Here is an 18346-nt window from a genome sequence, read left to right as displayed (position 1 = left end):
GCAATTGCTAATTGCTTCAAATATATATGGATTCATGAAGTTTTATTCAATAAGGATATTAAATCACGCCATTGAAATGCTTAAAGAACTCCATTTTTTACTGTTGTAGAGAAACCTTCAGGTGACATGGGAAGTCCGTACGGATTTACAGATGGTAAAAGTAAAAAGACAGTAGGAAAGAGATCTTAACAGTAACAAGATGGGTGATGTGGTCTGACGGACACGTGTCGTGTTATGATTGAATTAGACTTTTATCGGAAGCGTGATCGCCGAGGCAAATCCTCCTCTTTAACAGTGACTTGTCTACTTGTCTTCTTTATTTATTCTTTACCCTTACATAATTTAATTTAGAAATACCATAGTATTATTAGTTCTAAAAATTGACTAGAAATCATTGCTTTCTTTCAAACGTTTGATCAAATTTATTAACAGTTTTCAACCAATCAACTTTCTTCGTCTTGAAATGTTGGTTTGAGTTTTATTGGTTAAAAAAAAGAAGTCACTGTAGCTAATACGCACGTAGCTACCGTTGCTTACAGACAGATAGGACAAGAGGAGCTCTTGATTAGTGGATTTATCCGGTTTAAGGGCTACAAGACCCGGTTAAGAGTAACAAAATCAATAATACACCAACATCCGGTTCAGCTGATCAAACTGCCAATAACATACTTTTCAAACGAATTTATCACAAGGTCAAGAAAAAGAAACAAGTAGTTTTTTGTTTGAAGTCTTGAGGCAATCTATTGAATAACCAAAAAAGGAGTCAAGACTTTGAGCACTCAGGGCAAGGGAAACAACCCCTGCCTTTGCAATTATCGCAAGTGGCTGATCTGGCGTTTGATGATGGCTCTGGCTCACCGAATCCAAAGATACCTCCTGATTTGATCGACCCTGTCCCTTTGCAGCGACCACAGGCTACATTCTTTACATCTCCACACTTCGTGCACATCCCAAGAGACCTGCAAAAGTTGTTTTTTGTTTTGTTCTTTCAGAAACATAGGATTGTATGGGGAAATAGATTCAAGAACAAGTCTAGAGTTTCATTCAGCTATAGAACAAGTCTAGAGTTTCATTCAGCTATAGGACAGTTTTATAGCACACAGTCTCTCTCCATTACAAAAGTCAGTTTCTTTTTTCTTTCAGAATCTATAATCATAACAAGTTTAATCCTTTGAACATGAAGCTATCATTCAATACCTGAATATTTTAAAACTTTTTCAGTGAGGACTGCAGAATTTCAAGAAAATTATTACTTTTTAATAGTGGAGAAAACTTAGAAGAACCCATTGGAGAGTGCAAGACAAAAGACATAACCCAACAGAGGCTTTTTGATGTCGGAATCTATCCTTTTGGTAGATATCAAACAATTTATCACAAAGAAACTCCTAAAGTTTTATCATTTTCACATGTTCAGCAAACTGAGAACATAAAATAAAAAAAACAATCAAAACCCCACTTACTACAAGCATCATCGTCAACATCATCTCACACGCCAATAACATATAACCAGCGAAACAATTCACATCCAAAGTCGGATACTTTATGACATGGCTTATCACACAGAACATGAATTGATTGAGGAAATGAGATAATGAAACTTGTGTTACCTTCTCTGAGCAGCGGCAATGAAAGCGTCAACTTTTGGAGCAGCGATGGTGGCGCCGAGAAGCAGAGCCCCTACTGCGAAACCCGCAACTTCGTTTGATGTTAAGCTCTGCATCCTCTCTCTTCTTCTTCCCTTTCCTCACCTCTTCTCTCCCTCCTTACCTTGATAATGATATCCTGAAGTCGAAAAGCTAAGTAGTTTGTACCATAGAATATAGTAAGTTGGCCTATTAGCTCAGTTGGTTAGAGCGTCGTGCTAATAACGCGAAGGTCACAGGTTCGATCCCTGTATAGGCCATTAGTTTTTCTTTTTTTTTGTATTGAATCCTTTATTTTCTAAGTATTTTTGTTTACACCCCGTACGTTTCGAAAGAATCAATTTCATCCCAATAAAAAAAATTAAAGGAAAATCGCGAAATCACATATGGCCTTGTAGGGTTTAAAAACTTGGTTGTTTACTCCGTCAACTCTCTCTCTCTGAAACTGCAACCGAAAGAAGAAGCGATAGCGTTTCGTCTATCCTCGTTCCGACAAGCCGACAAGTATTGTCGACATCTCTTCAACCTTTTTGATTCGCCGTTCGGGTTATTACATATTCGTGTTGTTAATTCAGTTCCTGAATCTTCCTTCCCTAAAGAGAAGTGTCTGAGATCAGCAATGGAGACAACAGATCTAAATGATTATACAGTTATCAAGGAAGGAGAAGCTGAGATTCTAATGCACAAGAAGAACAAAGTCTTCTTCAACAAAGCTCAGGTTTCATGTCCCTTGCCTTCTTCTTTTTTTTTTATTTGCTTATTGGATTTAATTTGTTGCAAAGGTTCTTCTTTTTTGATGATAATTGATTGAATTACATCACGGGCTTATTATTTTTGTGGGCTTATGTACTTTTGCTTCTAATTTTTTAGTAGTTAGCTGTTATGTGTTAGTTTAATTTTGTGATTGTGAGAAACCAAAAGGAATATAAAGACTTGTAACACACACTTTAGTTTTATGAGAAATATATTTTTTTCTTTTGTGAGGTGAACTTATTGATTGTGGTGTTATGGTTAGGTGAATAATAGGGACATGTCAATTGCTGTACTAAGGGCGTTTATATCCAAACGCAAGCAAGAGCATGAGGCTATGTTATCTAAAAGAGCTAGATCTTCTGGTAAAGTGGTTGAAAAGGATGTCTCAGCTCCTAGTGAAAACGGTGAGGATAATGGTAAAACCAACGGAGAAGAACATGAAGCCTCATCTAAGGATGGACCGAAGGAAGCTGCCAAGACCACGTATGAACCGGTCCGAAGGGAACTCAAGCCGCCAAGAGTCCTTGAGGTCTACCCTCTTTCCTTTCCTTTATGACCTGTAATAACTGTACTTTGTTTAGTTCTGCTAGATAACTTTTTCTTGTGATATGAACATTGTAGGCACTGTCAGCTTCCGGGTTACGGGCTTTGAGATACGCGCGTGAAGTTGAAGGGATTGGTCAAGTTGTGGCTTTAGATAATGACCCAGGTACTTGTTTTCTCCCAACATTTGATCAACTTTTGTTTAAATTTCTCAGAATAATAAAGTATTATCCTTTTTTTTTTCTATAAAAGCATCGGTTGAAGCTTGCCAGAGAAACATAAAGTTCAACGGCTTGATGTCTACTTCAAAGGTGGAGTCACATCTCACTGATGCTCGTGTCCATATGCTCACCAACCCTAAAGAATATGATGTGGTATGTATCCAGTTTCCTAAGTTTTTCATCTTGTTGTTGACTGTCTTATTGTGTTAACTAATTTGGTTAATTAACGTCTTAGGTTGATCTTGATCCATATGGTGCACCGTCTGTCTTCCTTGATTCAGCTGTTCAGTCAGTTGCCGATGGTGGGTTGCTGATGTGTACAGCAACTGACATGGCAGTGTTGTGTGGTGCTAATGGCGAGGTTTGCTATTCCAAGTAAGTATATATTACCTTATTCTCAAGACAAATACTATATATGATTTTGTCTTTAATTTCTTACATCTATGTCTATTGTTAGATATGGTTCCTATCCACTGAAAGGCAAATATTGTCACGAGATGGCTTTACGGATCCTCCTCGCCAGCATTGAGGTAATTGTTTAAGATTCTCTATTAGTATTTCTTCTCCAAAAGCTACTTTCTTCAATCTATTGACTTTGGTCATATTGTTTGAGTTTTGCAGAGCCATGCTAACCGCTACAAGCGCTACATAGTTCCTGTTCTATCAGTCCAAATTGATTTCTACGCCCGTGTTTTCGTCCGCGTTTACACGTAAGTTTCTCTCTTCTCAACAAACACTTCCCTCAGCTAGAAACAAGTTAAAAAGATTGAAAGCTTTTATAAAATGCAGTTCGGCGAGTGCAATGAAGAACACTCCACTAAAGCTCTCTTACGTCTATCAATGCATTGGCTGTGACTCCTTTCATCTTCAATCCGTTGGAAGATCTCTTCCTAAGGTTTCATGTCTGTCTCTTTTGCGTACTTAGTTTCTGAAACTCGACTTTATTTATAATCCTTTTTTTTTTCGTTTGCAGCATAACAGCGTGAGGTATCAAGCAGGACTTGGTCCTGTTGTTCCACAGGACTGCACTCACTGTGGGAAGAAATACAGCATGGGTGGGCCGATATGGTCCGCTCCAATGCATGATCAAGAATGGGTGACTTCGATACTCAACGGTGTTAAGTCCATGAAAGATAGATATCCTGCTTACGACAAGATATGCTCTATGCTCACCACAATCTCAGAGGAATTGCCAGATGTTCCACTCTTTTTGAGCCTTCACAATCTCGCTGCAACGCTGAAATGTACTTCGCCTTCAGCTGCTATGTTTAGATCAGCGGTGGTCAATGCAAAGTACCGTGTCTCCGGGACACATGTGAACCCTCTCGGGATTAAAACTGATGCTCCTATGGAGATTATCTGGGACATCATGCGTTGCTGGGTAAAACTAAGCTTTTTTAACTGTGTTCTTGGCCAGTGATACTGATTAAAACTGTTTTGGTGTTATAGGTGAAGAATCATCCTGTGAAGGCTCAGTCACCTGACCATCCAGGGAGTGTGATTCTGTCTAAAGAACCGTCTCATCAGGTTCTTCTTTCGTCTTGCCATTGTTGTATTGCTAAATTAAATTATAATCTTAAAACAAAATGTTTTTCTTTTGGGCAGGCTGACTTTTCGCGCCACGTTGGTTCACTAAGCAAAGCACAGGTGAAGAAAGTAGCGAGGTTTCTGCCGAACCCGGAGAAGCACTGGGGACCAAAGGTGAGGGCTGGACGTCAAATCACAAGCAAACACGTGTCGCTTATTGGTCATGAAGCTGTGAACAGCCATCTCAATGGCCACAAGGAAGCAGGAGATGAAGAAGGAGAAGAAGAGGAGAAAGAAGGTAACATTGAGGATGAGCCAGACATGAAACGTCAGAAGATAACAGAGGTTATTGCCTCATCATCATAGAAGGTTAATGTTTACACAAGGAATTTTAGATTTTGAACTGCAAAAGATTTGCTTTTTTTTCATTTGAAACATTATTCATCATGTTCTGCGTTTTTGTTCAAAGCACACATATTGAACTTTTAAATCTCAGATTTTTTTTTATCGTATTTAGTAGTCTCATGCTATCTTTAAACCACTGAATCCGAACAGTGACAGTCAGACAGTCTCGGCTGCATTCAATCGAATAAGAAGTAGTCACTAAACTAGAGACATTAACTAAGATCGTGTGCAACAAAATAAATATTAAACAGAGTAGTCATCAAAAGGTCGTTGTAGTATAGTGGTAAGTATTCATTCGCCCGGCAACAGCGTCAGACTTTTTTTAATGTCCAAAATTGTTTAATTTCTGCAGCTATTACATGGCCCAAATAAATATTGAATTCACACATTTTTTTTGCACATGTAATCTTCGTTAAACCAAAAAAACATATGACCTTGTGTTGAGTGAGCCAAATTAGATACAACTTTACTCGACATTAAATTTCACTTCACCAACATTTACTTTTTAGCAGAAATTAAAACGGCTTTATTTTGCTAAAAAAGAAAAATTAAAAAAAATCACCGTAAAAATATTAAAATTACACAGTTTTGTTAAAAAGCATGAAATTTTCATTGATCCAAAAATTTATATTTATTTTGGTTAAGATAAATTATATATGTATCAAGAATACAAAATCCTAACCGAAAACGAGTTTATATCTTTTGGATCAGTGTTTTTTTAGTAAAAATGTGTAAGTTCACTATTTTACGGTGAATTTTGTTAGTCTTTTATATTTTAGCAAAACGAAGTCGTTTAATTTTTGTTAACAAAATAAATGTCGTTTAAGTGAAAATTACTATTGATAAAAAATACACCAAATTTAGCTCAGTCAACACAAATTCATATGTTTTTTTTTGGATTGACGAAGAGTTCGTACCTTTTTTTGGTACAAGTGTATAAGTGCATTATTTATTTGACTGTTTCCTCAGCCCAATATTGGTCCAAACATATAAGATACACCGTCATAATTGATTTATGTGAACAAAATAAACGTCGGTTAAGTGAAAACTAATATTGATTAAAAATACATCTAATTTAGCTCAATCAACACAAATTCATTGACAAAGAGTTCATATCTTATTTTTGACTGTTTTCTCAGCCCAATATCGGCCCAAACGTATAACATACACCGTCATAATTGATTTATATGAACAAAACAAATATCGGTTAAGTGAAAATTAATATTAATTTAAAATACATTTAATTTAGCTTAGTCAATACAAATTTATTGACTAAGAGTTCGTACTTTTTTTTTTGGTAAGAGTGTATAAGTGCATTATTTATTTGACTGTTTTCTCAGTGCAATATTTGCACAAACATATACGATATACCGTCATAATTGATTTCTGCAAATAAAATAAATGTCGTTTTAAGTAAAAATAAATATTGATTAAAATACATCTAATTTAGTTCAGTCAATACAAATTAATTGACGAAGAATTCGTATCTTTTTTTTTTGGTAAAAGTGTGTAATTACATTATTAATTTGACTGTTTTCTCACTCCAATATTGGCCCAAACATACCGTTGTAATTAATTTATGCGAACAAAATAAATATCGATTAAATGAAAATTAATATTAATTAAAAATATACCTAATTTAGCTCAGTCAATACAAATTCATATGTTTTTTTGGATTGACGAAGAGTTCATACCTTTTTGGTAAAAGTGTGTAAGTTCAATATATTTTTGACCGTGTTTTCTCGGTCCAATATTGGCCCAAACATATAAAATACACCGTCATAGTTAATTTCTGTGAATAAAATAAATATCGATTAAGTAAAATTAATTTTTAATTAAAATTCATTGAAGAAGAATTCACAATTTTTTTTGGTAAAAGTGTGTAAGTAAATTATTTATTTGACTGTTTTTACTCCAATATTAGTACAAACATATCGTCGTAATTAATTTATGCGAACAAAATAAATGTCGATTAAGTGAAAATTAATATTAATTAAAAAACACGTCTAATTTAGCATAGTCAATACAAATTCGTTGACTTCTCGTACTTTTTTTTGGTAAAAAAGTATAAGTTTATTATTTATTTGACTGTTTTTTCATTCCCACAATATTGGCCCAAACATATAAATAAGATACGACACACCCTCGTAAAATCACAATCCTTCTCACAAAATAGTTTTTAACTCTCTTCTCTCGAAGCAATGGCGAAACTCTTCGGTTTTCCAATTAACGTCGAAGAAGACGGTGGACGTGGTGATGGTGGTGGTGGTGGTAGCTCAACCAATTCTCGATCTGCTGCCCAACCCGACGGCGACGCCATGAACTCATCCGCCGGTTTCTCAGAGTCTGGACCGGCTCCCATGGATTCGGAATCGGATCTGCGTAGCTCCTTCATCGATTTCTTCGGCCGAGAGTCGCGCGAGATGCAACGTGTCTCGCGTGGTGTAGATATCTCCGGAGGATTCGACGCCGCCATGGAGGAGGATGTGGAGATAGAATTAACGCTCGGAATCGGGGCCGGGTCGGTTACGGGGGATAAGGAAACTGATTCGGGTCGGGTCGAAGTTGGTACGGATCTTATTGAAGAGGAAGAGGAAGAGGAAGAGTCTGAGGAGGAGGAGGAGGAAGAAGAATATTCTGTACCTGTTAACAATGATGCTTTAGTTGAAGATTTTAATGTTAATGAAGAATCTCTAGAGGATTTTATGATGAACGTTTATGAAGACAGTTCTATTATGGATATGACTGAGGAAGAGCTTCTAGATATTTTACCTGGACTTGGTGGTGAATACCATGGAGATTACTTTGATGATATTTTCGAGACTCCTCCGGTCATGGCTACTCGTGCTGCGTCGAAAAGGGTTGTGGATGAGCTTCCTGTTGTGGAGATCAACTCTGAGGAGTTGCGCAACGGGAAGATTGCTTGCGCCATCTGCATGGGTGATTTCGTGGTGAAGGAGAAAGTTACTAGGCTTCCTTGTTGGCATTACTATCATGGAGAGTGTATTGTACCTTGGTTAGAGATGAAGAACACATGCCCTGTTTGTCGGTTTGCGCTTCCTACTGATGATCTTTGAGTATGTAATGAGTAGATGTAGTTGTTTGTCCTTTTTTATCTTTCGGTATAGTGTCTATTAATCTGTTTCTGATTTGATATGATGATAATGATGCTGTACATACTGACTGTAGAAAGATAAAAATGGGAAAATAAATAAATAAACTTTTGCATCTATATCTTGTTCTTCAAGCTATTTAGTTTATGAAGTAACTTTCATTCTTACTTTTGATTCTAAATGTGATTCAATTTTTTTTTATAGATGTGATTTTGATAACTGCTCCAAAAGTCCTTTTAAATTTATCAATCAAGATTAATTTATACTTGTTCCACTGGAAGATTCTATTGTAAAACTTTTGATGAATATGTGTGGAAAGTGAAGAATGTTCATGTGTTTTAGACGCTGCCAAATTACAGGCAGGCACGTCAGAGGTGGTTTGGTTTTGTTAGAGATGTTGCGAGTTGCGGTAATCCCAGACCAGGTCTGGTCCGATACGGACGAGTCATGTGACTTTTTTTTTTTCCTTTTGAAAATATTTATTCAAGAGTTTGTTACAAAAGCCCAAAGGAGAGGCAACTTTAGCCCACAACGGAATAGCTTGAGCCCAACTTACGGACAACAAAACAACTACGGTTGAGAAAGAACCTATCAGTCCACACCAGGGCAGCTTAAGGAAACTAGAACACCACAAAAACATCTACAGACAAACCTATAACAATTCAATGCACATGACCTCCCAATTTAGGAACCACAGTGACTCTGTGACCAGCTTATGATGGTTAATGAAATACAATTAGTAATAAAATGATGATTATGTCGGTTTAATATAGTCTTACATGGACTGTATCTAATTCAACATGCGGGCTTGGAGCCCACTATTAAATCCCTGAATTTTATAGGCCGTCATCTGGATTCATTGGTATAGTAGCAACAAAATCTACGTTGAATATCAATCATGTTATCTTGCACGAGTTTTTTTTTGTCAGTTTTGAAAACTTGACAGCTCTAAACCGCGGTTAATTTCGGGTGCGAGCAATGCATGCATTTGAAACTGACATCTAAAAATCACACTAAACTTCCAATAATCAAAACTTTTAACGATGATTCGCATGTTTCATGTCACACAATAAAGATTAGCTATATTTATGTTACGGATATTTCAAATAAGTTTTGATAGTTCTTCATATTTTTGGATATTTTGGATGTTATTTTGCTAGCTAGTATTTTCTAAACTTTTAGTTGTCTATTTAATATTTCCATGTTTCTTTCAGTTAACTATTTTTTTCTTTTGGGAACATTCAGTTAAGTTAACTACTTCAATATACAGAAATGAACCGAATCCCATTACGAATAAGATTGTATAAATAAAGAAAAGTTAATTAGTCATTTTCACATGGGAGTGGCCAGCTCCTTTCTGTGTAGTGAGTGACTCTACATATCTAAAGAGCCAAACTTCAAACATCGAGTGTCGATTTTTTCAATTATTATTATTTTTTTATCATGGACAATCTTCTTTCTGGCTCTTGGATACCCAATTGGCTCAACATTATTTGCTATCCTCACATTCAATAAGTATGGCCCTTTTCTCATTCCATGTAACATATAATCCACATATAAATTTTATACAATTTTTTTACAAAATATTATAAGCTCCTCTAAACCATCTGTTGTCCACATCAACCATATGAATTCCATATACTTAAATATGAAATGTATTGCTCAAAATGAGAACTAATAAGTAAAACAAAATGAGAAGAATTTATATATATATATATATATATATATATATATATATATATATATATTGTCACCAGCACCTGAACTAGACATAATGACATCTCGAAGTTTGAGTTACCAGAGTCCGATGTGAAAACAATCCACAGTAAACTATTCAATTTTCTTCTCGGAAGCATGTTCATTTTATGTATTAATCATACGCAGTTTCGTTTCAGTTTAATTGTCAATAAATTTTCTTTACAAAATAAATATTTCTTCCGTTCTACAAAGATAGACTTTTTAGTATTTTCATACATATTAAGAAAACACATTAAACTACCATAATAAATGTATCGTTTTATGTAATTTTTAATTTTCAATAACTTTTAACCAATAGTAATTCAATAAAGTCAATTAATTTTCTTGAAATTTACAATTTTTCATAAAAAATTCAAAAATACATCTTTGTGAAACAAACTTTTTTTTTTCTAAAAAGTCTATCATTAAGGAACGGAGGAAGTATGTTTTAAGAATTTCAATACAAAATTTATTAACAATATTATTTAGTTTATTTTTCTATTGGTTGAAATATGATTATATGTACGAGAAATAATGATTTTAATTTAGAAAATATACAAAATTAAATATATTTTTATTGTGTGTACAAATCTAAAACGACAATTAAAATAAAACAAATGAAATATTTTATTAGAAAACACTCACTTATATACTCTCTCTACTCCTAAAAGTATGATGTTTAAAAAAAATTAATGTTTTAATATATAAGATGTTTTCATTTTTCTATGGAACTTTTATTTTATTAAAAATTGTGCAACCAATCATGTTTAATAATCTATTTTGTAATTGGTTGAATATCATTAATTTATAATTTTAATGTTATTTTTCAGATAAAAGTTAACTTTTCTCAATATGTGTGTTTTAACTAAACATCATATATTTAGGAACAAAGGGAGTATTGAATACGCAAAGAAAGTGTATCTTTAAGAGACTTGTTATTTTAGTAGTAGTTGATTTACAGGTGATTTTAAACTTTATTTGTGTGGATCTGTTTTCGATTAAAATGATTGAAGAAGTGCACAGAAACAGTTGCAAGAGGAAAAAAACGTGAATATAAAACGCATTTGTAGTTGGGGTGGGTGAATAACATCACATCGGAAATACTATTTATTACACCATTTAAAATGTTTCATTTGATAATTATTACCTCAATCATTTTGGGATTGAAATTTGAGCTCAAGTTTTAGAAGTTCTCCCACTTTGTCTTCTTGTCTCTTTGGATTTTCTTCGTCTTCTTCTCGAGGGACATGAACCATTTCCAGACCAATTTTCAAATTCAGAGTAATTAATCTCATGCAATATACTACCTTTGTTCCTCCTGAAAGTAAAATTTTCTAGAGATTTCATGTTTATTAAGAATATAATAAATATTTACAGTTTAATTTTATTATTTATTTTCTTATACACTTTCTAATTGCTCTCCACCAATTAAATCTAATCAATTCAAATATTTGTAATTAATGTTTTTCAAAAGTATACAAAAATACCTTAAAAATATAAAAAATCTTTTGTGAAACAAGAAAATCTAGAAAATTTTACTTTTGGGAATGGATGAGGTATATTTTAATATTTAAAACTAAATGCTAGACAGGTATTTTAAATACAACTTTGAATAAAATTCAGACTGATTAGTACCGCAATCTAACATCAAGTACAAATTATTTACCAATATCTACAGAGACAAATGCATTGTGCATGCATGTATTATGGGCATGTGAGCTGCATGTATCATGTATGCATGCACTTGATCATACTCGGATACCAAGCATAAAACTAATTTAAAAAACGGAAAATAATTAATTTAAAACCCAAAATAAACCAGGGAAAATAATTAGGCAATGACAAGTAGGTCTTATGAGAATTATAAACCTTTTGCTAGTCATGGTATATTAATAACAAACATAATTTCCATGATTACGACTTACGATAATGATCTAAATTGGCAGTGATAGTGGAGCAAGACCTTAATAAAATTTAATTAGAAAAACCTCACTCATGATTTTGGTCTTTATTCGTATCCTTCTATTACTATTCAACTAGAAGGAAAATGGATTACGTATCCGTGATTAATAGTATAAATTATTAACTAAAAGGTAAGAAATTTGTTTTGATTTTCTGTAGTTCTCTCTTTTTTTTTTAACGATTTTGTGTAGTTCTGTTGTTTTTGTAGTTCTGTTGTTAAGATAGTAGTTTTATAAACAGGATATCACTTTTACGCAAATGAACGCATAGATTTATAACAATTAGGCATTTCTATTTATTAACATACATTTGTGTGTTATCTCAATTTGGCGAATTGGAGGGCACGAACGAAGAAAATACAAAACTATAAATTGGGTCTATAATTATAAAGTTCTCATAAAAATAAGAGAAATGGAGTTGTAAAAACTATCGGAAAAGGTGTGATGATAGAAAAAAATTGTGCCTTTGGTGATTGGCTTATCCTTAATCCACCAATCAGTTGGACCCTCATGACATCATTCATTTTTCATTAAAAATAGTGTATCAATAAAATAATAACCTAATATACTAATGAAGAAGATCATTGGGAATTCAAATTCTCAGGCAAGAAAACGAGTTAAAATTCAAAAATTTTAGATTCTTTTTGTTTTGTTGGAACAAATGTAGATAGTTTGGCTAGAAGAGGATATATCGGTACCACAAATTATCATTTTAATTACTAACTACATTAGGTTTCAGTTTGCATTTTTATTTATAAGATGGAAGATCTAAGATATTTCTTTTTAAAGAATTGAAAATAAGGTAGGCCAGTATCGGTGGTAGTGTTACTGATGGGACCAAAACAATGAAACATTAAAAAAATACTTTATATATAGTTTATGATCCAATAAAACAAATATAAAAATAATATAAGATAAAGGAAACACTAAGAAAGAAAAAAGCAAATTAGAAAGGAAGGTAAAAAGAAAAGAAATAACAGAGAAAAAAAAACTTGAAGCTGTGGAAGAAGAACAAACCGAGCAAAAGGACATGAGACAGAAATAAAGAAGAAATAGACTTTGTCTGAATGATATGACTTGATGGTGTGTATTTGCCTTTCGTTTGACCAACACAGTACACACTCAAATTATGCAACTTGAGGGTTTAAGTCAGTCAACAAAGTTTAAGGTGATGTGAATTACACATTAAAAAGGAGTACTAATGGTTATAAACTTTTTCATTCAATATTATCAGTCGGTTTGAGATGAAAATCTATAACATCAGAGCTTGTTAATCTCAAATGTATATTTGATCTAAAATCCAAGAACTAGTTCAGCAGAAACTAGGGGGTCTCTCGAAAATGTAGCTTCCTCGAGTAGCAATGTATGTCATCACTAAAACAGTTTTTTTTGTTTTTTTGTTCAACCATTTATTCATTAAAAATTATTAAATGGCTTCAGGCCTAAGTTGTTACAGAGTGAGATAGACATGCCTTAGATAGATTGTCTGTAAGCACATTTTCCTCTCTAGGGATAAAAGAAACACAACAGAAATCAAAGGACGATGATAGAGATTCGATGTCCGATAGAACTCCAGAGAGATCCATCGGCTTTGCAATCGAATTTATAGCTCTGATTAGCGATAGAGAGTCTGAACGAAACCAGATTTTGGTGATGCTGATGTGTTGAGCGTGAGAGAGAACACCCCTAACCGCTAACCCTTCAGCCTTGATCGCAGATGGAACTGTATGCTGATATTGACAGCCGTCGGAAGCGAACAACGGAGAGGAGGAGTCGGAGATCGAGGCGAGCCCCGCTGCTTACGATTTCTTTTTCCAGACAGCGTCAGTGTTGCATGTCACTACACCGGCCGGAATCGATTGGGGTCGCACTGGGATCTGAGTCGTTCTCGATAGAGCCGTGCGAGGTTCTTGAGCCTGTGTCCTTCTCTTGTGTCTATCAAGGCCTTTGAGGCCGTAGCTATGGCTGATGCAGGGTGTGCTTCAAACAGAAGTTTATTTCTGGTGGTCCATATGGTCCAACACACCCAAGAGAAGAGATCACCCTTAATCCCACACGGCGGTAGACACTTCCAAGAGGCTGCTTCTTCCACTACATCAACGAAGGATAGGCATAGGTCTGGTTTGAAATCGGAGGCCAGGGGAATCACTAAAACAGTAAAACCTGAAATCAAAAACAACTTTAACGAAAAAGCCTTATTACTCCAATTATGTAACTTTCTGTCAACACCCAAAAAGTCTAAAGACGTCCAATATCAATTTGCAAAGATATTTGTTAACACTGTCTTTTTACAAATGGACTATAATAAACCCATGCATGCCTAAGCTATTTGATATTTAGAGAAACGTTTGATCAATTATCCGACTATCTAAAAAGTTTGCCTAAAGCTTATGTATTGCGTATATTGTCAACGAGTCTAAGTCAGGAAACTATAGGACAAAACCAAACGATATATATCCTGAATTTTGATGACGTTACATGATACAAAGTCAAATAGTTCTACAACCAAACGATCCAATATGCGTTCTGTATTAGTTGATCTTCATATTTTTTTAACCGGCTAAGGGATAACATTAACATATATCTAATTAACTTAACTTAGTTCGTTAAATTAAGCAAAAAAATATTGCTCTTAAATTGTAATTATTTTGCAAGTGTGTGGGTTTGAGTGGTTGTTGAGTCATCAGCTCCTAAAATGTATTAGGTTATATAGCCTTTGCCCTAGCCTTTATAAAACGACAAGCCAACCCTGCCTAACACATCTTGCTTTCCTAGTGCAACTATAAGGATCGTTTTTATGTGGTTTTGTTTTTGTTAATAAATGTCTTTGGGAATCTATATATAATAATATAAGAGTTAGATTTCTTGTATCAACACGATGTTCTCTAAGTAACTTGATTTAAATACGTAACATTTGAAAAGAATATTCAATTGTATATGGTGAACCAATGATTCATTATGTGAACTAAAAGATCAGTGTTCGATTACGACTCATCATTCAGGTTCAATCACTGTGAATGTTTTAGATGTCAAGAATACTTGGTCAATACTACTAGCTAGTCTCAGAGATTATTATGTATGTTTTTTGTCCGGAATCATCGAAAAAGACACTCTAGAAGATTTGAAATCATTTGGTAATGCGCAGTAATAAAGGGGTTATTAATATATGTAGGATTTACGTGTATAGTGTATGTTTGGAATTTCAGTGTGGCATGGTTGTGTTTACAACCTAAATTTATACATGGATAAAAAGAGGGATTTAAAAAAAAAATTTTGGTGGTAATATTCTAATTAAATAATTATTATATTTCCAGAAGAAGGTTCAACTATCCACTTCCAGTCTTTAATTTGATAATTTAGATTTTACTTTCTGTGTGATATTTATAACTAGGTGTCGTGCCCGCATATGCGGGCTTAATCGTTTTACAAATATTTATTAGTTATTTTTCAAAAAAGAAAAATATTTATTAGTTTATTTCTTATTAATTCAAAAACCAGAATGATAACTTATTATTTATGTTTTCAAAAAATAAATCAAACATATATATATGACAAAATCTAATTAAATATATATGTTTAATTAAAATTTATTAAAGATTACATTGACTTTAACCACTGATTTTATTATAATTGTTTTATATTTTATTTTTAAATTTTATAATTGACAAATATGTTTTAAGATAACTGCACAATATATAAGAATTATCTTACTTTTCATATGCGGACTTAATCGTTTTACAAATATTTATTAGTTTATTTTTTATTAATTAAAAAACCAGAATAACTTATTATTTATATTTTCAAAAAGAAAAATCAAACATATATATATATATATATATATATATATATGACAAAATATAATTAAATATATATGTTTAACTAAAATTTATTAAGGATAACATTGACTTTAACCACTGAATTTATTATAATTGTTTTATATTTTATTTTTAAATTTTATAATTGACAAATATGTTTTAAGATAAATGCACAATATATAAGAATTATCTTACTTTTCATATGTGGGCTTAATCGTTTTACAAATATTTATTAGTTTATTTTTTATTAATTCAAAAACCAGAATAATAACTTATTATTTATATTTTCAAAAAGAAAAATCAAACATATATATATATATATATATATATGACAAAATATAATTAAATATATATGTTTAACTAAAATTTATTAACGATAATATTGACTTTAACCACTGAATTTATTATAATTGTTTTATATTTTATTTTTAAATTTTATAATTGAAAAGTATGTTTTAAGATAACAACACAATATATAAGAATTATCTTATTTTTTAAAAAAGTTAATATTATTAATAAAAATTCGTTTTTGATTATATAATTAATTATATATAAAATTCATTAAGGGTATTATAGATATTAACCGGCCTAACTTTTAATGTGAGAGCTCCGTTGCAAAAAATTACTTCGCAAATAATAGTATAGATTGAAAACACCACAGGGTTTTTATATTTTATCTAGGACCTCTAAAAGTCTACGCATAAACCATATTATAATGATGTTAATGAGAGACGAGAAGCAAATCTCAAAGGTCCAAGAGACTTCTTATTTTTCTATAGAAATAGAAGAGCAATTGGTGAGTTATGAAGATATTAGAACCAAATAAATATTATCAGCTTTATAATTGACTTATCATCACTACTTTATATGTTGGCTAACAAAAGCATTAACTGATTCTAAACTCAAATAATTTTGAAACCCCACAACTAGAAACTACATTTTCTCTCTCTGATGTAAGCACAAAACACTGATCCAGAACTTGATTTATCCACAATATACATATTATATACCCCAGTCGTCACAATCATCATAATGCATGTGCATGATATAGAAACCTTTTGCAGTTCAATCATGGATGAACATCATGATCAACTAGATGGCCATGGTACTCTCTCATATACTTACATGCACCGGAAACAACTTGCCATTTGGTTATTACACTAAATAATAATCCTACCATGGTCGAGGTACCACTTCCTTGTATTATAAACACATCCAAAGTTATGCTTATGTTTGTTGATGAATTATGACATCCTGAATGCATGCCTGTAATGGGTTGATAAATTATGACATCCTGAATGCATGCCTGTAATGGTTATGTTTGTATCAGTATTTTAACATTTTACCAAAAAAAAAAAAAAAATGTTTGTATCAGTATAAGGTATAATTTCTCTAGTATCAGTCTCATTCATCGAGCCATCAAACGATTCAATATTTCAATGGGACAACCTTATTAGTCATTTTAAACAAACAAAAAATAAAAATGTATTTGTAGATTTATGGCGACCTATAATTTAAAAATAAAATAAAAATAACTAGCCCTCTCAATAATTTAAGGAAAACAAAAAACATGCCAATGGGTCATATAGAAGACATATATAAAGCCACCAATTTGCAAAAAAGTTTGGTCCACTTTTATGGCTTTCTCAGCTGTATAAACACCCCCTTGTCATCCAACCTCCACCATTATCTCACCCTCTTTGAGCTCTAGAAAAAGAAATTGACCATGCAGCCACATTATGATAGCTCAAGTCTTAACAACATGCAACAACAAGACTACTTCCACTTAAACCATTACTACAACAACTTAAACCCTTCCAACAACAATCTCAATCTTATCCCATACCCTCAATTTCAAGAACTTAAACTACAATCTCCTGCAAGCAACAACTCTACCACGTCCGATGAAGCAACTGAAAATATATTCGTCATCAACGAGAGAAAGCAAAGACGTATGGTATCTAACAGAGAATCAGCAAGAAGGTCAAGAATGAGAAAGCAAAGACACTTAGATGAGCTTCTCTCGCAGGTTGCTTGGCTTAGAAGTGAGAACCACCAGCTATTGGAGAAGCTTAACCAAGCCTCGAATAGCAATGATCTTGTTCTGCAAGAGAACTTGAGTCTTAAAGAGAAAAACTTGGCGCTTCATCAAGTTATCACATCCATGAAGAAGGTTAAAGGAGCAGGAGAAAGCAGAAGCATCAGTGGCAGATACTCTTCTTCTTCCTTGGATCAAGATTTCTCTTCTATTACAGATGGAACTCATCAGCCATCATGAGTTGTTTATTCTGATCCAACTTTTTTAATTCTGCCTCTAGTCGATATCTGTTTTCTTTGTTATCCGTCAAATTACGGCCCATATATATCTTTTCAGCCGTAAGCAAAAGCGGACTTTTATGTATCGTTTCTCTGGGCTAGACTTAGGTCTAGCACCGTATCAAACACTATTTTTCTACACGGTTTACCTGCGTACCAAAGTTTTTTTTAAACACTTTTTTATTATCAAACCATAAGAAAGCAAAATTCATACAAAAAGTTTATAAAAGCATAAATGAAACAAAATAAAATTACCAACAAATGATATAAAGAACTCAAAAAAAAAAATAGATATAACTCGCCAAAGATTGA

General features: G+C 33.0%; 4 protein-coding genes and 1 non-coding gene across 5 annotated transcripts; 4 read left to right on the top strand and 1 right to left on the bottom strand.

Annotated features, from left to right (window-relative positions):
• Positions 1 to 603: 603 nt before the first annotated feature.
• Positions 604 to 1817, bottom strand: BNAA10G18470D. Its single transcript, XM_013810571.3, has 2 exons — positions 1608 to 1817; positions 604 to 959 (listed from the first exon to the last, which is right to left on the bottom strand). The coding sequence occupies exons 1-2, from the start codon at positions 1718 to 1720 to the stop codon at positions 764 to 766; spliced, it is 309 nt and encodes a 102-aa protein (XP_013666025.1). The 5' UTR covers positions 1721 to 1817; the 3' UTR covers positions 604 to 763.
• A 12-nt stretch (positions 1818 to 1829) lies between these two features.
• Positions 1830 to 1903, top strand: TRNAI-AAU. The gene has a single exon. It is a non-coding gene; the product is annotated as a tRNA-Ile (tRNA).
• Positions 1904 to 2027: 124 nt separating this feature from the next.
• On the top strand, positions 2028 to 5199 carry LOC106372181 (probable tRNA (guanine(26)-N(2))-dimethyltransferase 1). The gene is made up of 11 exons (XM_013812342.3): positions 2028 to 2361; positions 2659 to 2925; positions 3018 to 3105; positions 3192 to 3313; positions 3396 to 3535; positions 3618 to 3690; positions 3782 to 3870; positions 3950 to 4055; positions 4134 to 4541; positions 4610 to 4687; positions 4766 to 5199. Exons 1-11 carry the CDS (start codon positions 2263 to 2265, stop codon positions 5051 to 5053), a joined length of 1758 nt encoding a protein of 585 aa, XP_013667796.2. The 5' UTR covers positions 2028 to 2262; the 3' UTR covers positions 5054 to 5199.
• Positions 5200 to 7293: 2094 nt separating this feature from the next.
• Positions 7294 to 8169, top strand: LOC106369903 (probable E3 ubiquitin-protein ligase RHC2A). The gene is made up of 2 exons (XM_013809995.2): positions 7294 to 7660; positions 7781 to 8169. Exons 1-2 carry the CDS (start codon positions 7294 to 7296, stop codon positions 8167 to 8169), a joined length of 756 nt encoding a protein of 251 aa, XP_013665449.1.
• Positions 8170 to 17150: 8981 nt separating this feature from the next.
• LOC106370570 (basic leucine zipper 43-like) lies at positions 17151 to 18182 on the top strand. The gene has a single exon (XM_013810572.3). It carries the CDS (start codon positions 17445 to 17447, stop codon positions 17994 to 17996), a length of 552 nt encoding a protein of 183 aa, XP_013666026.2. The 5' UTR covers positions 17151 to 17444; the 3' UTR covers positions 17997 to 18182.
• The last annotated feature ends 164 nt before the right edge of the window (positions 18183 to 18346 follow it).

The sequence above is a fragment of the Brassica napus genome, chromosome A10 (assembly GCF_020379485.1).
Source record: "Brassica napus cultivar Da-Ae chromosome A10, Da-Ae, whole genome shotgun sequence".
Taxonomy (NCBI): domain Eukaryota; kingdom Viridiplantae; phylum Streptophyta; class Magnoliopsida; order Brassicales; family Brassicaceae; genus Brassica; species Brassica napus.
The sequence above is the reverse complement of the archived record's forward strand: the minus strand, read 5'-3'. Positions and strand labels throughout refer to the sequence as shown.